At 37.0% G+C, this 23,431-nt stretch overlaps 1 protein-coding gene, 1 long non-coding RNA gene and 1 pseudogene across 2 annotated transcripts in view; 2 read left to right on the top strand and 1 right to left on the bottom strand.

Annotated features, from left to right (window-relative positions):
* Positions 1-18,506, top strand: part of FBXO4 (F-box protein 4) — a 44,374-nt gene extending 25,868 nt beyond the window's left edge. Inside the window, exon 6 of the mRNA XM_038535209.1 lies at positions 18,362-18,506. Coding sequence (XP_038391137.1) covers positions 18,362-18,468 — 107 coding nt within the window. The 3' untranslated portion in view covers positions 18,469-18,506. The remainder of the gene's footprint in view (positions 1-18,361) is intronic.
* On the bottom strand, positions 17,432-17,566 carry LOC102153973 (annotated as a pseudogene).
* Positions 18,507-22,197: 3,691 nt separating the features above from the next.
* LOC119871554 overlaps positions 22,198-23,431 on the top strand; it is a 98,339-nt gene continuing 97,105 nt past the window's right edge. The window contains exon 1 of the long non-coding RNA XR_005358527.1: positions 22,198-22,892. This is a non-coding gene — a long non-coding RNA (uncharacterized LOC119871554). The remainder of the gene's footprint in view (positions 22,893-23,431) is intronic.

Below are 23,431 nucleotides of genomic sequence, written 5' to 3'. Positions count from 1 at the left end.
TAAGTTCATTTTTATTTATTGATATATGTTTAAATAATATTTACTGTGTGTTATATATTTGTTACATTTCTTTTTATTTTTAAAAAAATATTTTATTTATTTATTCATGAGAGACACAGAGAGAGAGAGGCAGAGACATAGGCAGAGGGAGAAGCAGGGAGCCCGATGTGGAACTTGATCCCGGGATTCTGGGATCACATCCTGAACCAAAAAGGCAGACGCTCAATCACTGAGCCACCCAGGAGTCCCTGCATTTCTTTTTCTATGTTGTCTATATATATTTTATGTTCCTTAGTACTTTTAATATTATATGTTATATATAAAATATTATGTATTTTACATGTTCTGTTTGTTTTTGTTCTTATGGTTATCTTTGTGCTAATCCCTTCATTAATGACCATTTCTTTATTTACATTTTTTCTCATTTGTCTATCATTTTCTTGCTGATCCTTTTTACTTCTCTTTATTTCATTCCAATTAACTTATTGTCTTAATTTTTACTCATAATCTGTTATTCCTCAGATGTTTTCCAATTTTTTCTTTATTTTCAACTTTGTTCCTGATCTTAGTCAACTCACATTTTCCATCTTCTTATGTTATTTTTATTTTGGACTTTTAAATGTTCTTTGAGGTTTTTTTCATGTCAGCAAATATTTGCTTAAGGATATTTAATTTAGATTGGCATATTTTGTTATACATTTTCTCTGTTTTGTGGTTGTTTTTTGGGGATAATTTTCATCATCTGAAATATTTTGCTTTTCATTTTTTGGTTTTCTATTACAATACCTTTAGTATGGATGGTGTCTTCCTTTTTCTGTTAATTTTGGAGTATCTTACATTTTCCTATGCCAGCAATAACAATTGGTGGCTTTTTAGATTTCTTAGCGCGAGTCTCCTCTTCTGTTGGTATGATGAAGTGCAGGTTCTTTAATTAACGTCTATATTCTTTTGTGCGCAGAGGAGAGAGGATAATGACATCTTTTGATGATGTTTCTATTTTCTTTTGTTTTTATATAATACTTCCTACTACTTATTTCCTTCTTCCTCCTTATCCCCCAAATCCATGAGAATCCAAAGCCATTCCTCCTTCCAAGTCTTTCCACTCTTCTGGAGATGGGATTCAACTCCCAATATGATTGCATCCATTTTCAAGGCTCACCCTCTCAATTCCCCATAACCAGAACTCTGAACATCCAGATAACAGATTTATTCTCTATCAAGAGATAGTGGGACTCTATCTTTCGGAAGGTGATTATATTTGTATTCCACACCTCAAGTGCTCACTTGCTGCTCTGCAGGGTACCCCAGAGGTGGTTCTTGTGGCCTCAGAATGTTTTCTTAGTCACATGTAAGTTGAAGTATTATTCAGTTTTAATCATGAAAAGGGCATGAGTTTTGGTTGTCTTATTCATTGTCTCTGATCTGTATAGTAATAAAAAGATATATGGAGATTCTAATTTTGGTGGCCCTATTATCCTGTGGTATTCTCCAATCAGATTATATTATTTTTGAACAAATATAATTGTAAACGAGGTCTTACTTTTTTGAGCTACACTTTCTTTCCTTATAATTTCTACATATCAATCCTGGTTGTATCTTTTGAGATAACATAGAGTAAATAAAATGCCTCTCTTATGTTCTAACAAAAGCTGTTCCTCAGCCCATAAAATCTTTCCTGTGAAATAATCAACCATCAGCCCTTCAACCATTACTTAGGTGATGGAGCTTCAAGTTACCCTTCCCTCATGTGATCATTTTTTTATCAAAGGTGCAAACTTCTCAGGTTCATTGTTTTCTATAATATATTTATCAGCATAACTTCTGAGGACATTATGGCCATTGGAAAAAGCTAACAATACCAATTCAAAAGTTTATTCTTAAAATAATTATTTTTCTCTGTCCAAATACAATGACTTATGTGAAGAAATAAAGGAAAATTGAAAATGGAAACAAAGCATGTTTTTATGTTTTGCTTTTGATAAAGGACAATTATCAATTGGCTTATCCACAAACACAGGAAGTATTTGTTCTGACTGGAAGAACAGTTAATGTGTCTAAATGTTTCTAACTAAATGTAGCAAATAAAATGTAGAATAGCCTGAATGAATATGAATACTTATGAATCTTAATTAGGAGTTCAGTGCTTCAAAGTGAATGCTAATGAATTAAGAGAGTTCTGCTTTGCTTGTTCTCATGTATGTGGTACTGACAGGGTTATGCCTTTTTATGCAATGATGCAAGTAAATCCTGGGGTTGCTAAAAATTGTCAAGACAGAGCACAGTATTCTTAGAGGTTCAAATAGAGTGAGGCAGTAAAGTTAAGAAGATAGAGTAAGCACAGGTGTGGTAAGAATTTTCTTAGCAACTTTGGTGGTAGCTATTGGTGAAATCCAAAAACGGGACTTAATGAAGGTAAATGATGTGTTTCTTTACATGACTTTACCACCTTCACTTCCATGTGTTCTCATATTTTTATTAAAGAACAAAGAAATAGGGGATCCCTGGGTGGTGGAGCGGTTTGGCGCCTGCCTTTGGCCCAGGGCGCGATCCTGGAGACCCGGGCTCGAATCCCACGTCGGGCTCCCGGTGCATGGAGCATGCTTCTCCCTCTGTCTATGTCTCTGTGCCTCTCTCTCTCTCTCTGACTATCATAAATAAAAAAAATAAAAATAAAAAAAATAAAGAACAAAGAAATAAACCTAAAGATTTGAGTATAGAAAGAAATATAAACTTAAGATTAGAGGATAAAGTATAAGCAAAACAAAACAAAAACAAAAACAAAAACAAAAACAAAAACAAAAAAAACCCTACTAACCTATGCGTTTGGGGCCATGGGAGCAAAATCACTACTAAATATCAATAAATATCACTACTGCTAACTTCACAAATGAAGGTAGTAATATAAAAAAATACCTTAAAAATACCTTATATTTGTGCATGCTTTTCTAATGTATCCACCACATTTCTCATTTTATCTCATTAAGTCTTTCGAGAAACTATACACCCAATTCAAGATTCATCAAGATGAAGTGATTTGTCCATAGACACCCAAGTAGTAAGTGACAGGGCCAGTACTAACACTCATATATTCTATAGTCATTGGAATACAGCATGTTGAGAAAGTATAATGTAATTGTTAGCCTCAGTCCTCAAATACTTCTTAGACTTCTGGTTTTATACTTGTTGAGCCACAATTGAGTTCAATTCCATAATAAAGTAATTTAATTTCACTTGCCTCCTAGTATTTCCTTAAGAGAAGGAAAAAGAAGAAAATGTCTCATGTTATGCATGGGAGCATCCTCCTTCATGTGTCAAAGCTGAACAAAAGTTGAAAACCTCTGAACTAGAAAATTAGCATTCCAAATCAAAGGCTTCTAAATCCTAATCTGACACTACCAGCAGGCCAGACTGTCCTCCCAAATACAGAGGTCAATGAGAGAATATGGCTAAAACAGGGAATGATGTGATGAATTTCAGTTGCAGCATTCAATCCAGTTAATTAATACAGAAAGGAAAGATTACTCAGTTCCTACAAGTTTTTTGTCTTCAAATGATACAAAGGAAAGAGTTACCTGAATTTATCCAAATAATCTCATTTTTAAACTTGATTTTGCTTTACTAGACTCATCATTGAGAGAGACAAAATTAGACTGCTTGACTTTAAAAAAAGTATTTAAAGGAATATTTAAAATGTGCTATTATTTTTCAAAACTGGGAAATTTAAAAATATTTTGAAGAGTAAACACTTCATGAATAATGTATTTTTATTATGAGAAATGGAAGCAATAGAAAAATATTCTACAATAAATGTCATGATATTCCCTTTTCCTTCTGTTTCATTCGTGTGCAACATGTAATATCAGTGTCAAATTAAGATGGTTATTCATTGAAGCTTTATAACCATGCTCCTCAAAACAATGACCCCTGAACATAGCACTGAATCATATAATCATAATGCATCATCCACATCTAGCCAATCCCTCTATTCTGAATTTTCAGTAAAACAATTTAGTTATTTAAATACCAGCTGGTGGCCTATTCTTCATACTGCAAGTAATAGAAAGATTTATAACCTACTCATGTTGCCTTTTTTCACTGTCCTTAGAAAGATAGGATGTTACTTTATATTTTAATCACTTCATAATCATTGATTGTGATAAATATGTTTGTCAGAAGTGAAGGAGAGCTGTCCAAAAGAGAGACGTCAGAGATTAATTTTAGTTAATTAAATTTTTAAAGTACCTTTCCAGCTGAAAACTAAAATGTAGACACTAACTTAGTATGGAATTGATAGGTGTGTGTGTGTGTGTGTGTGTGTGTGTGTGTGTGTTGCTTATGTTTGTATTTCTTCAGTTGTAGAGAAATTCTAGAAAAGGTAGGTAAGGATACCTTAGCTAGATGAAAGAGAGATCGCAAATTTGAAACAAATTTGGTATATGAGTTTTTAGATATTTTATGCAACTCCCAGAGTGGAAAGTAATCACGTTCTTTGCAGGAACATCTGGTCCTAAAGGTAAGTCAGGTCAGAGAAGAATTTGAAAATGAAGAAGGAAGTAGGTAAACAGGTGAGTATCATAGGGTCAATGTCTTTTCATATGCCTTTCTTTTTGTGTGTACACCCCTATTTAAAGTCATGACTTTCACTGCCTCCACAATTCATATTGTATTCTAAACTTGATGTCATATAAGAATGAAAAGGCTTTTTACTTGACTGGGTCTCAAAGGAAAAGCATTTCAGTCATAATACACAGAACACATGGATTTAGAATATTTTAAAAAGCATAATGCAAAGATTTCTGTTTCTAGCCAAGATGGAGGGTAAATTTGGAGACAAGATTTACTTCCTTAAGTAACCAAAAACTGAATAAAACATATGAAAGAACAGTTTTCAAGACCTTGAACATTAGACAATGAAAAGTAGTTATTCCCTTCACTATATAAATAAATGAGATGAGATCTATAGTTTCCCAAGCTTATTGGCTACAGATTTCCCAGGCCATAAGAGAGAGAGAACCCAGATAAAGCATGGTGGTCTCCCTGAGTTGAGAAGATAAAGCAGGGAATTTGGGGAGGCCAACAAAACCGGAGAATCACAGATGAGTGTGTTATGGAGAGAGAGGGAGAAGAATATGGAGATCTGCAGAGTTCTGTGTATGTTTTCAGTTCAATACTGATCAGTGCATGAGGGTGAAGAATCTACTTGAGGCTGGAGAAAGAACCACCAGAAAGGATTAGAGAGAACAATACCCAGGACTTAAAGAAGACATCAGCCAATGTGGGAAACCTCATAATTCTGGAATCAAGGTAGAGTTCTCAGAGATTTTTTTGCCTCAGTAACAGCAAAATCAACTCCAAGCTAAATGCTGCTCTGGTCTCTCCTAACAACACTCATAAGCAAGAGCTAAATGGATCACACTGTTTCTTTTTTTTTTTTTTTTTAATTTTTATTTATTTATGATAGTCACAGAGAGAGAGAGAGAGAGGCAGAGACACAGGCAGAGGGAGAAGCAGGCTCCATGCACCGGGAGCCTGACGTGGGATTCGATCCCAGGTCTCCAGGATCGCGCCCTGGGCCAAAGGCAGGCGCTAAACCACTGCGCCACCCAGGGATCCCGATCACACTGTTTCTAAGCAACTTAGTAGCACTCCAGAATAAAGCTCAAGAATATTTACAGAAATGCAAAAATATACAGCATCCAGCAATATAAAATTCAAAATGTCTAGCATCCAATAAAAAATTATCATGCAAAGAAGCCAGGTATTATCCTTATAGAGATGAAAAATAATCTATAAACTGATCCAGATTTGGCACAGAAGACAGAGTTAATAAACCAGGACAGTAAACAATTACTATAACTACACCCCCAATTTCAAGAAGCTGGAGTAAATATTGTGCATGTTAAGTAAAGACAGAAAATGTTAAAAAGACGTAAATTGAACTTCCAGGGATTAAAACTACGGTGTGTGAAATGAAAATGTAGTAAGTGGGATTTGAGGGGTGGGCGCCTGGGTGCTCCATCGCTTAAATGTCTGCCTTCAACTCAGGTTGTGACCCCCAGGGCCCTGGGATCTAGTCCCAGTCTGGATTCCTGCTCGGTCGGGAGCCAGACTGCTTCTCTCTGTTTCCTACCCCCGGACACCGCTTGTGCGTGCTCTCTCTCTCTGCCTCTCACAAATGAAGAAATACAATCTTAAAATGGAATTTGTGATAGATTAGACATTGCAGAAGTGATTACTGAACTTGAAGACACAGCATTTGAAAATATACAATTGAAACACAGAGAGAAAAATTACTGAAAAAGCCCCGTAGAGCACTAGCGTTTAATATTTCTTACAATGCAAGTCTGTGCATGAATCCTTGCAGTTTTTGCCTGCTCCCAAGTGTGTTTATTTTGACTTCATTTTTAAAGGACATTTTTATTGGATATAGAATTATAGATTAACAGTTTTTCTTTCTTCTTTTTTTTCTAAGAACTTTAAGATGCCATTACATTGCTCTTTTTTTTTTCTGATAAGAGGTCAGCCATTACTCTCATCATTGTTCATTGTATGCAGTGTTTCTTCCTCTGATTTCAGGATTTTATCTTTATCTTTTAGATGATAGCAGTATGATTATGATATGCCTACATGTTTTTTTTTTTTTTTTTTTGTATTTACTTTTCTTGGGTTTCTCTGAATTTCTCAGGTCCTCAGGTTGACATCTTCCATCAGTTTTGGAAAATTGTCACTCCTTACCTCTGCTGATATTTCTTCTCTAATTTTGTTGTTGTTTCTGTTGTGGGACTCCAGATATACAAATGTGAACCTATTTGATACTGTTTCACAATTATTGGATGTTCTTATCACCCCTCTTTTAAAAATGTTTTCTCTTTGTGTTTTAATTTGGGTAATTTCAATTTCAATTTTCAACCAAATTCACTGATTCATATGATGTGTTCAGTATGCTAATGAGTCCATTAAAATAATTCTTCATCCTATATTTTATTTTTCACTTTTAGGTTACTATCTGGCTCTTTTTGGTAGTTTTTACCATTATACTATAATTCTCCATTTGTTCATACATGCTGTCTACCTTTTTCAAAGAAATTCATGAATATATTTATTATTGTTATTTTAAAGTCCCTCTTTGATCATTCTAGCACTTGGACCATCTTTGGATCAGGTATTTTTTTTTTGTTTTTTGTATATTTTTTTTATTGGAGTTCGATTTGCCAACATATACCATAACACCAGCGCTTATCCCGTCAAGTGCCCCCCTCAGTGCCCATCACCCAGTCACCCCATTCCCCCCGCCTACCTCCCTTCCACAACCCCTTGTTCATTTCCCAGAGTTAAAAGCCTCTCAAGGTCTGTCACCCTCACTGATATTTTTACTCATTTTCTCTCCTCCCCTGTTTATTCCCTTTCCGATTTTTTATATTCCCCAAATAAATGAGACCATATAATGTTTGTCCTTCTCCAATTGACTTGCTTCACTCAGCATAATAACTTCCACTTCCATCCACGTTGGAGCAAATGGTAGGTATTCATTTCTAATGGCTGAGTAATATTCCATCGTATATATAGACCACATCTTCTTTATCCATTCATCTTTCGATGGACACCAAGGCTCCTTCCACAGTTTGGCTATTGTGGACATTGCTGCTATAAACATTGGGGTGCAGGTGTCCTGCCGTTTCACTGCATCTGTTCTTTGGGGTAAATCCCCAGCACTGCAATTGCTGGGTCGTAGGGCAGTTCTATTTTTAACTTTTTGAGGACCCTCCACACAGTTTTCCAGAGTGGCTGCACCAGTTCACATTCCCACCAACAGTGCAAGAGGGTTCCCCCTTCTCCACATCCTCTCAAACATTTGTTGTTTCCTGTCTTGTTAATTTTCACCATTCTCACTGGTGTGAGGTGTTATCTCATTGTGGTTTTGATTTGTATTACCCTGATGGCCAGTGATGTGGAGCATTTTCTTAAGTGCGTGTTGGCCATGTCTATGTCTTTGGTGAAATTTCTGTACATGTCTCCTGCCCATTTCATGGTTGGATTGTTTGTTTCTTTGCTGTTGAGTGTAATAAGTTCTTTATAGATCTTGGATACTAGCCCTTTATTTGATAGGTCATTTGCAAATATCTTCTCCCATTCTGTAGGTTGTCTTTTAGTTTTGTTGACTGTTTCTTTTGCTGTGCAGAAGCTTTTTATCTTGATGAAGTCCCAATAGTTCATTTTTGCTTTTGTTTCCCTTGCCTTCATGGATGTATCTTGCAAGAAGTTGCTGTGGCCAAGTTCAAAAGGGTGTTGCCTGTGGAAAAATCCTCTAGGATTTTGATGGATTCCTGTCTCACATTTAGATCTTTCATCCATTTTGAGTTTATCTTTGTGTATGGTGTAAGAGAGTGGTCTAGTTTGATTTTTCTGCATGTGGCTGTCCAATTTTCCCAGCACCATTTATTGAAGAGACTGTCCTTTTTCCAGTGGATAGTCTTCCCTTCTTTGTCGAATATTAGTTGACCATAGAGTTGAGGGCCCATTTCTGGGTCCTCTGTTCTGTTCCATTGATCTATGTGTCTGTTTTTGTGCCAGTACCACACTGTCTTGATGATCACAGCATTGTAGTACAACCTGAAATCTGGCATTGTGATGCCCCCAGATATGGTTTTCTTTTTCAATATTCTCCTGGCTAGTCGGAGTCTTTTCTGATTCCACACAAATCTTAAGATGATTTGTTCCAACTCTCTGAAGAAAGTCCATGGTATTTTGATAGGGATTGCATTGAATGTGTAAATTGCCCTGGGTAGCATTGCCATTTTCACAATATTCATTCTTCCAATCCATGAGCATGGAATATTTTTCCATCTTCCTCCATTTCTTTCAGAAGTGTTCTGTAGTTTTCAGGGTATAGGTCCTTTACCTCTTCAGTTAGGTTTATTCATAGGTATCTTATGCTTTTGGTGCAATTGTAAATGGGATTGACTCCTTAATTTCTCTTTCTTCAGTTCAGTTGTGGACATTGCTGCTATAAACATTGGGGTGCAGGTGTCCTGCCGTTTCACTGCATCTGTTCTTTGGGGTAAATCCCCAGCACTGCAATTGCTGGGTCGTAGGGCAGTTCTATTTTTAACTTTTTGAGGACCCTCCACACAGTCCTAACAATGGTTAGTGTATAGAAATGCCACTGATTTCTGGCCATTGATTTTGTATCCTGCCACACCGCCGAGTTGTTGTATGAGTTCTAGCAATCTTGGGGTGGAGTCTTTGGGGTTTTCTATGTACAGTATCATGTCATCTGCGAAGAGGGAGAGTATGACTTCTTCTTTGCCAATTGGAATGCTTTTTATTTCTTTTTGTTGCCTGATTGCTGAGGCTGGAACTTTTAGTACTATGTTGAATAGCCATGGTGAGAGTGGACATCCTTATTGTGTTCCTGATCTTAGTGGAAAGGCTGCCAGTGTTTCACCATGATCTTTGCTGTGGGCTTTTCGTAATGGCTTTTAAGATGCTGAGGAATGTTCCCTCTATCTCTACATTCTGAAGAGTTTTGTTCAGGAATGGATGCTGTATTTTGTCAAATGCTTTCTCTACATCTATTGAGAGGATCATATGGTTCTTGTTTTTTCTCTTGTTGGTATGATCTATCACATTGTTTGCTTTACGAGTATTGAATCAGCCTTGCATCCTGGGGATAAATCCCACTTGGTCATGGGAATAATCTTCTTAATGTGCTGTTGAATCCTATTGGCTAGCATCTTGTTGAGAATTTTCACGTCTGTGTTCATCAGGGATATTGGTCTATTATTCTCCTTTGTTTGGTTTTGGAATTAAGATGATGCTGGCTTCATAAAACGAGTTTGGAAGTATTCCATCCCTTTCTATCTTTCGGAACAGCTTTAGTAGAATAAGTATGTTTCTTCTTTAAACTTTTGATAGAATTTACCTGAGAAGCCACCTGGCCCTGGACTTTTGTGTCTTGGGAGGTTTATGATGACTGCTTCAATTTCCTCCCTGGTTATTGGCCTGTTTGGGTTTTCTATTTCTTCCTGTTGCAGTTTTGGTAGTTCGTGGTTTTCCAGAAATGCGCCCATTTCTTCTAGATTGCCTAATATATTGGCATATAGCTGCTCATATTATGTTTTTAAAATCATATGAATTGAATTTCCTTGGTATTTGTTGTGATCCCTCCTTTTTCATTCATGATTTTATTAATTTGAGTGTTTTCTCTTTTGTTTTTAAGAAGGCTAGCTAATGGTTTATCTATCTTATTAACTCTTTCAAAGAACCAACTCCTGGTTTTGTTGATCTGTTCTACAGTTATTCTGGTCTCTATTTTATTGAGTTCTGCTCGAATCTTTATTAACTCTCTTCTGCCTGGTGTAGGATTTATTTGCTGTTCTTTCTCCAGTTCCTTAGGTGCAAGGTTAGCTTGTGTATTTGAATTTTTTTTCAATGTTTTGAGGGATGCTTTTTTAAAAAATAAAGTCATTTTTATTGGTATTCAATTTGCCAACATATAGAATAACACCCAGTGCTCATCCCATCAAGTGCCCCCCTCAGTGCCTGTCACACAGTCACCCCCCCCCCCCCGCCCACCTCCCTTTCTACCACCCCTAGTTCGTTTCCCAGAGTTAGGAGTCTCTCATGTTCTGTCTCCCTTTCTGATATTTCCCACTCATTTTTTCTTTTTTCCCCTTTATTCCCTTTCACTATTTTTTATATTCTTGAGGGATGCTTGTATTGCATGGTTTCCCCTTTACGACTGCTTTTGCTGTATCCCAAAGATTTTGAATGGTTGTATCTTCATTCTTATTAGTTTCCATGATCTTTTTAAATTTTTTTTAATTAGAAAAATTGTGTTTAGTTTCCTTGAATCTTTTTAATTCTTCTCTAATTTCCTGGTTGACTCTTTCATCTTTTAGCAGGATGCTCTTTAACCTCCACGTGTTTGAGTTTCTTCCAAATTTCTTCTTGTGATTGAGTTCAAGTTTCAAAGCATTATGGTCTGAAAATATGCAGGGGGCAATCCTAATCTTTTGGTGTCAGTTGAGACCTGATTTGTGACCCAGTATGTGGTGTATTCTGGAGAAAGTTCCATGTGCACTTGAGAAGAATGTGTATTCAGTTGCGTTTGGATATAAAGTTCTGTAAATATCTGTGAAATCCATTTGGTCCAGTGTATCATTTAAAGCTCTTGTTTCTTTGGAGGTGTTATGCTTAGAATATCTGTCATTTACAGAAAGCGCTGTGTTGAAATCTCACAGTATTAGTGTATTATTATCTAAGTATGTCTTTACTTTGTTTTTTTTTTTAAGATTTTATTTATTTATGATAGTCACACACAGAGAGAGAGAGAGGCAGAGACACAGGCAGAGGGAGAACCAGGCTCCATGCAGGGAGCCCGATGTGGGATTCGATCCCGGGTCTCCAGGATCGCGCCCTGGGCCAAAGGCAGGCGCCAAACTGCTGCGCCACCCAGGGATCCCTTTACTTTGGTTTTTAATTGATTGATATACTTGGCAGCTCCCACACTAGGGGCATAAATATTCGTGATTGTTAGATCCTCTTGTTGGATAGATCCTTTAAGTATGGTATAGTGTCCCTCTTCATCTCCTACTACAGTCTTTGGGATAAACTTTAATTTATCTGATATGAGGATAGCTACCTCTGCTTTATTTTGAGGACCATTTGAATGGTAAATGGTTCTCCAACCTTTCATTTTTGGGCTGTAGGTGTCCTTAGGTCTAAAATGAGTCTCTTGTAGACAGCAAATAGATGGGTCCTGCTTTTTTATCCAGTCTGAAACCCTGTGTCTTTTGATGGGATCATTAAGGCCATTCACATTCAGAGTTACTATTGAAAGATATGAATTTACGGTCATCATATCTATTCAGTACCTGTTTTTGTGGATTATTTCTTTGGGCATCCTCTTTCTTAATATTTCTTTTTTTTAAAGATTTTATTTATTTATTCATGAGAGACACACAGAGAGAGAGAGAGAGAGGAGAGAGAGAGAGGCAGAGACACAGGCAGAGAGAGAAGCAGGCTCCATGCAGGGACCCCGACTTGGGACTCGATCCCGGGTGTCCAGGATCACACCTGGGGCGAAGGCAGGCACTAAACCACTGAGACACCCAGGGATCCCCCCCCCCCTTAATATTTCTTGTAGAGCTGGTTGGGTGGTCACATATTCTTTCAGTTTCTGCCTATCTTGGAAGCTGTTTATCTCTCCTTGTATTCTGAATGAGAGCCTAGCTGGATAAAGTATTCTTGGCTGCATGTTCTTTTCATTTAGGACCCTGAATATATCCTGCCAGCCCTTTCTGGCCTGCCAGGTCTCTGTAGAGAGGTCTGCTGTTAATCTAATATTTCTCTCCATATAAGTTAGGGATCTCTTGCCTCTTGCTGCTTTAAGGATTTTCTCTTTATCTTTCGAATTTGCAAGTTTCACTATTAAATGTTAAGGTGTTGAACGGTTTTTATTGATTTTTTTTTGGGGGGTCTCTTTATTTCCTGGATCTGAATGCCTGTTTCCCTCCTCAAATTAGGGAAGTTCTCAGCTATGATTTGCTCATATGCTTTCTGGGCCTCTGTCCCTCTTGGCGCCCTCTGGAACCCCAATTAAATGTAGATTTTCCCTTCTGAGGCTGTCATTTATTTCCCTTAACCTTTCCTCATGGTCTGTTAATTGTTTTTCTCTTTTTTCCTCAGTTTCCTTCTTTGCCATCAACTTGTCTTCTACGTCACTCACTCTTGTCCTACCTCATTAACTCTCATCATTAGGACCTCCAGTTTGGATTGCATCTCATCTAATTGATTTTTAACTTCAGCCTGATTAGATCAAAATTCTTCAGTCATGAAGTCTCTTGAGTCCTTTATGCTTTTTTCCAGAGCTACCAGTAGCTTTATAATTGTGCTTCTATATTGGCTTTCTGACATAGACTTGTAATCTAAATTCTGTAACTCTGGGAGAGAGTACTGTTTCTGATGCTTTCTTTTGTGGTGAGTTCTTCTTTCTAGTCATTTTGTTCAGTGCAGAGAGGCTAAAAGCGAGTTGTACTAGAAAAAGGAAGAAGAAGAAGAAAAAAAACAAGGCGGGGTATCCTCTGGTTCTATATACTGTAATTCCTCGACTTCCCCTGGAGCTTTCCAGCACTACTTGGTCAAGTACTTGCCCTTCCCCTGTCCTTCCAGCTGGTCTTCTGGGGGAGGGGCCTGCTGTGCGGATTCTCAGGTGTGTGCACCTGGGGGAGCTTCCCCGCCCCCTGCCGGTGCACGGCTCAGTGGAGCTGTTTATCCTGGGAGGCCCCTGTTCCCTGGCAACCGTGACCCTCCAAGGCTTAGGGTGACACCAGGAGGAACAACAGTGGCGACGGGCAGCTCTCCAGCCCCGGCGTCAGCTCCCGCAGTAACTACCGCAGTTCCCAGTCTGCACGGCCTGGATGCTCCAGGGGCGGAAAGCGCTGATCTGCACAGCTCGGGGGCACCCGGTGGCGGGAGCGTCCTCGCTGTCCTGGGCCATTCCCGTCTCCGCCTGTCCGGGGGGAGCACAGGATCCTGGGCTGTGTCCCCCGGCACCCTAATCTCCGGGACCTGCGCTGCTGGAATCGCGCTCCCCAGGTGCGCAGGCCCTTCTGCGTGGAGATGCCGCCTGAGCTGCTCCGGAGGCCCCGCCAGGAGCGCTGGGCCCTTGCGGTGTGCGGCGCTCTCCCCGGGGCGCGCTTCGTTTGTTAGGACCCCGGGAACCTGGGGGCCCCACTGCCCCTCCTGGGATCCTGCCCGAGTTCCCTGCGAGTGCCTTTCTGTCCGGAAAGAATCCATTGCGGATTTTTAAAAGTTCCTGCTTCTCCTCTCCTGGAAGCTCTCACAACCCCCCTTAGCCTGGCTCCTCGTGGGGGTCTCTCCCCTACTTGATTCTTATTTATTTATTTATTTATTTATTTATTTATTTATTTATTTATTTATTTATTTATTTTCCGCCTTCCCACCTCGTGAGAAGCACAAACTCTTCTCTCTGTAGCATTCCAGGTGTTCTCTCTTTAAATCTCAGGTTGAATTTGTAGGTTTTCAGGATGATTTGAAAGTTACGTAGGTAAGTTGGTGGGGACAGGTGACCTGGGGAACCCACTCCTCTGCCAGCTTGCCCCGCCCCCCCCGGATCAGGTTTTAATTGACTCTTGTCTCTTTTGAGAACAAGTCACTTTTTTTTCCTGTGATCGATGGTTTGATATTGATAATAGTGCAATAGAAGCCGAGGCAAATAATATTTACACCCAGAAAAGGGCACATTCCTTTGATCAGGCCCCTAAAAAGAGATAAAAATAAGAAGATGAGTCAATCTCATCTATATTTGACTTGGATTTAGGCTTGGCTGTTTCTTTAGTTGTGTTTATTTTGCCATAGGCTTCAAATAATTTGTGCAAGTGGTCAGAATTTTCTTTTAACCAGACTTGAGTCCTGAGTATCTGGAGGATTTGTTTCAATTTTTCTGCTTTGCCTTCAGCCTTCCACAGATCCTGGTTATCTGCATCTCAGAGGGATGTCTCTCAGCATTCTTGCCTCTACCATAGCCCAAATCAGTCATTGCTTAGTACTCACTGAAGACCTCAAGTCCCTAAGGAGGTCACGTAGTTTCTCTTCTGCTGCTTCCACATTGCAGTAAACCCCCTATGCTTATACCTCAGAGGAGAGTCTCTTTCAGCTTTCCTGCCCTTCTCCCACTTGGAGATTATCACTGCCTCTTACTCAGTATTGGGCCCCAAGATCTTACAGAACTTGCCTCAGTTCTCCTTTCCTGCCCTCAGAGCTCATGAGGTCTTGTACACCGTACCTTGGAGGAGCAGATGTCTCTCAGCATTCCCGTCCCTCTTCCACTGAAGTTAGCTGCCTGCTGCATCATTGTAAAACCCTAGTGTGTGAAAGTTTCTCTTAGCATTCTTACCCTAGTCCCAGTATTTCTCATGACCCCCTATGAAGTCCCATGAGAAAATGTTGGTAGGTGGGCATACTCTATGTCCTAAGGATTCTCAACTTTCATGACAGCCTACACTTGGTCTACAAATTTTTTTAAAGAAGTCCAGCTGTTTTCTTCTTACCTATTTCTCTTGACAGCTTTCTCTTCCACTGCTTCACCAAGGATGAAAGAAACTGTTGGATCTCTTCACTCTAGAGAGAGGTTTGTAACTTTCTGGATTTTAATTCATTAGATATTATCCTCCATTTTTGACTCTGATGAATTTTTAATAAACTGTGATTTTATTGGTTATCTGGCTTGTTATTGTTAGGGTAGGAATGGCATTGTCTTGTAACTTTCTACATTCTAAGCAGAAGCTGACATCTGGCATTTATATATACATGATTATTTTCTTTAGTTCTAAAAATCATATCTGCTCTAAAATAAAAATGGCATTCATATTTAAGTTTGCAAATAATGCTAACAATGAAATTTAGTAATGTTTTTAGTAAAAACATTGTAATTATAAAATAATTAGACTGACTTTCTTATGTCTTTTAAACAACTTTGAAGGCAGTGTTATACAAGCAGTTCAAAACTGGTTTGGAGTGATAACATTAAGAACACTGTTTGTAGTGATGGCCGCTTAATTATAGAATAGTAATTTAAACTAAGTATTGAGGAACATGTAATTTTAAAATTAATTTTTATTTCTCATGTATCTAGCCCTGAACTTGTTTTTAAAGTTACTTTAAAATAATTAAAACTTTAGTTCCTGTACTTTGAATAATGCAATCCAATTGATAATATATAGCTTACCATTTTATGGTTTCTTTCTAAATACGAAAGTTGGTTAATGTTTTTTTTAGTTTACTTGAAAACACATCTTTAGTTTGTTTACAACTAATTTTAAATGAAGTGTTTTAACGAGAAGATAGATGCATTTCATTCTGAAGACAAAAGTGGAAATTTTTGCAAAAATGAAAGTACCATCGGGAAGAACTCATTTATGGGATCAGATGTGGCTACAGCTTCCGGCAGAGGGCAGCACTCTATGGGAAATCAGAAATCGCTAGGGAAATGCTTCTGAATTTTTGCCTCAAGTGCCAGAACTTGGTTAAAGTGTTGAAAAATATTTATTGAATTTTATTTATTGAATTTTAAAGTTATGAAATTATGGAACAGTTTTTGTTGAGGCTGAATATTCTGACTCAGTGTTTATTTGAAATTTTTTCCCCTGTCACATACCAAAATTTAAGGACATGTAATAACAGTGACTTACTGCAAATTTACTGCTGTCTGTGTAAGATACAATTTCTCCTAACTGCTGAAAATGACTTCTTTTGAAGTTCATTGGCATCCTTATGTTGTGAAAATTGCAGGATTTATTGCATACAACCATGTCCACAGCATTTTTACATTTTATTATTTTATGAATGCCTATTATGTCCCCATTAAGGCATTCAGTTTTTATCTTCTTCTAAATTGTTTTTTAAGCTTTTAATTCATATGGAAGATTTTTCATCTATGAATTTCTAGTCCAACAAATGTATTATTTTTGAGCATTTTGTAACTATAAGCTCCTTTGCAAATGCTTTTTCTCCTGACTTATTTTAGTTGTCCTTCTTTTTCTCTCCTGTAATTCAATTATATATGTGTTGACAGATGCTCAGATACAGCAAGAAGAGGTTGGTACCCTGCACCAACATCCTGTAATCATATCTTCTACATTAATGCCTAACCTAACTTTTTCCATTTATTTCTTTTCCTTTTTTATTATAAAAGAGTTTATAAGAATATATTTTTTCTGTTTAATTTACAATAACAAAATGAAACAAACACTAGTGTAACCCAAGTCAAAAAATAGAACTTTGGCAGCTTCTAAGCACACTCAGCTTTTGGTCTCCTCCCTAATTATAATCTTAGCCCTTCACCCTGAAGATACTCACTATTCTGGCTTTGTGATAATCATACCTTCCTTTCTCTTTATGCTTTTACAACCTATATATATAAATCCTTAAACAATGGTCTGGTTTCACCTTTTTTGAACTTAATATGAATGGAATGATACTGCTGGATTTTTTTCATATTTTAAACTTTTAGTTTGCTTATTAAAAATTATGCATTCCCATAATTAAAGTCATTTGAACAAAAAAATGGCACTCTGATTAAACTGCATTTTACAGTCTGCAGGATACCTTAGACCAACTTGGTTTTTATTCTAGATTTCTCACTGTCCTCCACTCCCCCATCCCCCGGCTTTATTCACCAACATGCAAGTTCTTTTCCTTCCCTGCCAGCCAGACAAGCAACTGGGGGAGGCAGGCTCAGCATTCATTGTCAGTAGTTCTGATTCTTTGATGAGGAAAAAGGGCAGCAGTCATTTAAACTTGATCCAATTTGTTTGCATCTTACAAAGTTAAACAACTAATAGAAGTAAAATAAATAAGAAGGCAGTGCTTGTAGAATGTATAGTACATATTGGTGGCCCACACTTTGTTACGATTTGCCTGCTTGCTTCTCCTGTTCAGTCGTTTCTTTTAAAGACAGTGGATTTTTCTCTTACTTTTTTGCCTTCTTTAATTTAAACTTATCAAATTTCTCAATCTCAGTCATATGGGGTTTGTCAGACATGGTTGCAGAGGAAGCAGAATGAGGCACTCCAGAAAGCAGACTCTGATCTACACCATGGCCACTTCCAAGTGTCCTGTTGGAATGGTTTTTATCCTTCTTTCTTTTGTTCAATATTGTATTTGTGATGTCACCCATACTACAGCATTTGGCTATATCATTTTCTTAGTTGTGTGAATACTTCACAACTCATTTATGCAACCGTAAGTGGACATTCAGGTTGTTTGTAGTTTTTGGTTACTGTAAAGCTGCTGCAAATATTCTTACACACCTATGCTGGTGCGTATGTTTACATATTTTTAGAGTAGCTACTGGTATACTTTAATATTTCCCTGGTGAAACACCTCTTGGATTTTGATATTTAAACTTTAGAATATAGGTATCTTTGTAATACACTTGTCGGCTAATGTTTTATATGAAAAATTTGTATTAATATCCAAATGCAGTACTATATGTTCAAGAAAACTCTGTGTGTATTGGGGATGAGTGTTGTAGAGGAAGTCTTGAATCGTATTCTAAGTAGAATTGTTAAGTCTTAAAGTTTTGAAGGGAGCAGTCAGAATCCACAAAGGGCATGTATGATGGTTAATTTTATGTGTCAACTTGACTAGAGGTAAGTACCCAGGTATTTGGTGAAATATTACTCTCTATGTATCTGTGATGAGATTAACATTTGATCATGGTGAATTAAACAGACTGCCCTCTACAATATGGGTCAGCCTCATCTAATTAACTGCTGGTCTCAATAGGGCAAAAGGCCAAGTAAAGGAGCATTTTCTTTCTCTGCCTATCTTCTAGCTGGAACATTGGTATTTGCTTGCCTGCAGACTTGGACTTGGACTAGAACTATACCATTGGCTTTCCTGGGTCTTCAGCAGATTCCTGGTTCTTGGTGGCAGATTTAGGACTTCTCAGTCTCCATAACCATGTGAGCCAATTCTTAATTAAGGTAATTAGTAGTGGTGGTCTCTGGTGGTGAAAGATTGATTTAATTATGTTTTTCTAATTTTCTACAATGTACATATGCTGCTTTTATAATAATAATTTTTAAAAGATACAAAGTAGATAATAAAAAGTTATTCAATCTAAAGATTAGTTTTTTAACTGATGGATTTTAAATGAAGTGTATTTCCTGGTAAAAATTAAGATATAAAAGACAAATTTCTGCCTAATAATAATTGTATACATGACTAGCATCTTATATGCTAGATAATCTTCTTGAAAGTAGTGATTGCCTTGATTATTATTAAAAAGACCACTCCATAAGGACATAAATCATCTAGTGTCCTCTTCTTCCTCCTTGATTATGTGCATTTTAATATGGATCTTCAAATAGGTAAAACATGTCTTACTCTGTTCTTCGAACATTTATAGTTTTGGTTCCATCATTTTCATTCCTGTTATATTTAGTTTATTAAAGCAGAAATAAATTGATTAAAATAAATTATGAAGAGTTTATGCAGATGATTATCTATAATAGTAGTCTTTTATGGTACCATTTACTTCATTATATATATATTATAATCATTATATATATATATACATATATATATTTTTTAAACATGAATCCCTTCTACTATCTCTTGAAAGTCTGAGTTATAATCTGTCAGTTCTTTACATATTTATTTACATGAGAAATTCTTTTGTTGAATGATTTAATAATAAATACAAGAATCAAAAAATAAATAAATAAATACAAGGATCAGACTATTTTGATGCATGAATCAGGGATTATAAAAGTGACTGAGTAAGGCTCTTTGTCCTCAAAGATGTTCTAATCCCAGAAGGAAAAGGAAGAAGAAAGGTGGTAAAGATCAAACCAACATAATTTCATTCATTTTCTTCAGCAAATATTTATAAGCATTTACTTAGTCTCTGTGTTAGCTACTGGGCTTCAGAAAGAAAATGCACTTTTTTCTGTGAGTTATCAATGGTCCAAAATAGGTTAATAAACAGAAAAACAGACTAATCACAATCAATATGATTAGTAGCAGTGATTCAGTGGTTCTCAAAAGGGGAATATTTTGCCCCCTTAAAGGACATTTGGCCATGCCTGGAGGTATTTTTTTTTTTAAGATTTATTTATTTTATTGGAGAGAGTGAGAGCTGGACATTTTTTGATTGTTTCGACTGAGGTCTGTGTGCCACTAGTATTTACCAGATAGAGGTCAAGGATATTGCTAAACATCCTACAATGCACAGGACAGCCCTTCACAATAAAGAGGTATTAGGTCAGAAATTTCAATAGTGCTACTATTGAGAAACCTTACACTAATCATTGTGTTGGGGCTAATATAAGAGGGGTGTCCAAACCAGTAAAGGTAAGTAGGGGAGATGAGTCATGGAATATCAGCATTGAACCTGGACAGAAGTGTGAAGGACAACTGAAGTTAACCAGACAGAGGACACCACATGTGTTACAAGAGGTATGTGCAGAGTGCTATGGGAACATGAAAGAAGCAAAGTCTAATTTCTGGGGATGAGGAGGAGTGGGCATGACAGTTGTCAAGGAAGGCTTCTCAGGGATGTTTGAATTTGTCCAAAAGGATTACTAGGAGGTCGTCATATGAACATAGGTATGTGGAGATGGTGTTAGACTAGTTCTTGAAGGTCAGTTTCAAATTGAAGTCACTCTGCCAGGCATCATTTTGAGAAGTGATGTATTTAGTCCTATAAGACACAAGACTGCATATACCAACAGTAATTCATTGTTCTATGGGGGGGGGTCATCATATTTTTAAATCACATACTTAAAAAACTAATCAAACTCAGTTGAAATGATGATATGTGATATATTCACTGCTGCTTTAATGTCCAAATATCAGATATTTTCAGATATACCTCTTATTTCTAGTTTAATTCTGTTATGGTCAAAAAACATATTTTGTATGATTTCTATTCTTTTAAATTTGGTAAAATTTGTTTTAAGGCCCCCAGTGTGGTCTATCTTGTTGAATATTCCACATGCACTTGAAAGAAATGCTTACTCAGCTGTTGGATGGAGTGTCCTATAAATGCCAATAATATGACATTATATTGACAAATTGGTTGATAGTGTTGCTCATGTCTCCTATATCTTAACTGATTTCCTGTCTGTTTTAGCAATTCCTGAGAGAGAAGTATTGAAGTGTAGAACTATAGTTGTGGATTTATCTATTTTTCCTTTCAGCACTATCAGTTTTTGATTTATGTATTTTGAGGTTGTGTTGGTAGGAATGTACACATTTAGAACTGTTAGATCTTCTTGGAGAATTGACCCATTTATTATTATCTAATTTATCTAATTTAAACATTGGTAATATTCCTTGTTCTGAAGTAACTTTGTATGACCAAATAGCCACTCTAGCTTTCTTTTGTTGGTTTTAGCATGGTATAACTTTTGTCATCATTTTACTTTTAATCTATCTATGCTTTTATATTAACAGGGCTTCTTATAAATAATGTATACTTTTAAAAATCCAGTTTGATAATCTCTGTTTTTAATTAGTATGGTTAGGTCATTCACAAGTTGTTATTTTTAATCTGGTTAGATTAAAATCTACAATCTTACTATTTGTTTTATCTGTTCCTTATTTCTTTTATCTTCTTTCACTTCTGTATCTTTGGTTAATTGAGCATTTTTCTTATGATTTCATTTACCTTCACTATTGCCTTATTATTTATATCAAAAGAATTTATTTAGTAGTTGCCCTAGAGTTTACAATGTATATCTTCAATTAATCAGAGACTGACTTCAAATAATATCCTGCTTTATGTGTAGAGTTTGTTTTTCATCATATAGCACTGAATTTTTTTAAAAAAGACTTTATTTATTTATTCATGAGAGACAGAGAGAGAGGCAGAGACACAGGCAGAGGAAGAAGAAGGCTCCCTGCAGGAACCCAATGTGGACTCGATCCCCAGACCCAGGATCACGCTCTGAGCCAAAGGCAGAGGCTCAACCGCGGAGCCACCTAGGTGTCCTGCACTGACTTTGAAGGAATATACAATCACACCTACCACTAGCTACATTATTAAAAATTCTGAAAACTATATACCTTAGTCTATGTCTAGCAAATGCTTAACAGCTTGCCTGAAGGACAAAAGAGAAAGAGAGAGAGAGAGAAGTTCTGATTTGTAGTGTTTGATGATTTCTGTGGTTAGCCACTACACCCATTGCCAATTTCAAGCTAAAACTGTGACATCACTAGAATGTGGAGATAAAAAAAAGAGAACAATCATTGCGTTGATCCAGTACAAGCCTCCTCCAGTATATACTACTTATCCAGTTAGGTCCTCTGCTGTTGTTAAGACACATCCTTGGTTCTTGGTTGCTATTTCTTTTTCTAGGACCTGCAACTTTAATTCTCCAGCTTTCTAATATCCAAGGAATCTGGAACTACAGTGTTTCATTCTTTTGCAAATTTATATTCGCTTTTTGCTAAAAACTTCAGTTCATTAAAAATTATCATATCCGGGATCCCTGGGTGGTGCAGCGGTTTAGAGCCTGCCTTTGGCCCGGGGCGTGATCCTGGAGACCCGGGGTCGAATCCCCACATCGGGCTCCCGGTGCATGGAGCCTGCTTCTCCCTTTGCCTGTGTCTCTGCCTCTCTCTCTCTCTCTCTGTGTGATTATCATAAATAAATAAATTTTTTTAAAAAAAATGATCATATCCCCTTCATAGGATTTCTTTTTACTTTCAAAAATACAACTAGAGGCCCTGTGTACCAATTTGTATCAACTATACCAGAATCAACCTAAATACAAAACAAAACAAGGAGATGCATCAAGCCATTATGCAACTAAAAGTTGTTTGTGACAACTAGCCAGGAGTCAGCTGCCCTAACTCTGGGGCTTAGAACAGACTTAATAGGAGTGAAAGGAACTGGGAGGGTTAAAGACAAGCTTTTACATCTTTTCTTACCAAAAGAATATGATTCATTCATTAGATTGATATAGGTTAGCCAGAAGGTCTGTGTTTTAAAGATCTAAAAATAGATGCCTTGATGCTCACTCATAATCAGCTACTAACTCCCTGTATGAGTCAAGTGATGACTATGACCTAACGAGATGAGATCCTAAGTTGTTATTTACAACAGGATTGGGGAAATGGAACAAATACTGAACATTTGGAACCTTCTGGGAAAGTCTGTTGTGAAACAGTCTTAAGAGTATTTCAATTCTGGGGCGCATGCCTGGCTCAGTCCCAGGGGCATGTGACTCTTGATTTTGGGGTCATGAGTTTGAGCCGTATGTTGGGTATAGAGATTAGTTAAAATAAACTTTAAAAAAGTATTTCAACTCCAATGTCTCTTTATAGAACAGAGAGCCTGAGCCACTCAAGGAAATGTAAGTTAAAGATTTGGGTGGTATATGGGGTATGTGTTGACTAGAAAAATTATGTTTGACTGAGAACTCAAATGCTAAGAGACCAGGAAGGTCTAAAGAGACTATGGTATATATTCAGGATAATATTTTGGTAAGTGTGAACTTTACTGAGCAAACACATAGGTTAATACTTTCTTACATTATCATTTCTGCATATTCCAGGATGAAAGCAGTAAAAAGGGGATTGAACAAATCTTGAAGCTAATTTATTTTTCTTTACTCCCTTTCTTTTAATTTCCCTGTGGCAAACAACTGTTTTATCAACATTTTAAAGGAAAAATTGTTAAAAAAAATTAAAAAAAAATTAAAAAAAAATAAAGGAAAAATTGGGGGGTGCCTGGCTAGTTCAGTAAGAAGAGCATGTGACTCTTGATCTTTTGGTTGTGAGTTTGAGTCCCACACTGGGTGTAGAGATTACTAAAAATAAATAGCTGTTTTTTTTTTTTTAAATGAGAAATTGGAACATAAAACACATCTTTAGAATAAATAAAAGAATATAG

The sequence above is a fragment of the Canis lupus genome, chromosome 4 (genome assembly GCF_011100685.1).
Source record: "Canis lupus familiaris isolate Mischka breed German Shepherd chromosome 4, alternate assembly UU_Cfam_GSD_1.0, whole genome shotgun sequence".
Taxonomy (NCBI): Eukaryota; Metazoa; Chordata; class Mammalia; order Carnivora; family Canidae; genus Canis; species Canis lupus.
The sequence above is the reverse complement of the archived record's forward strand: the minus strand, read 5'-3'. Positions and strand labels throughout refer to the sequence as shown.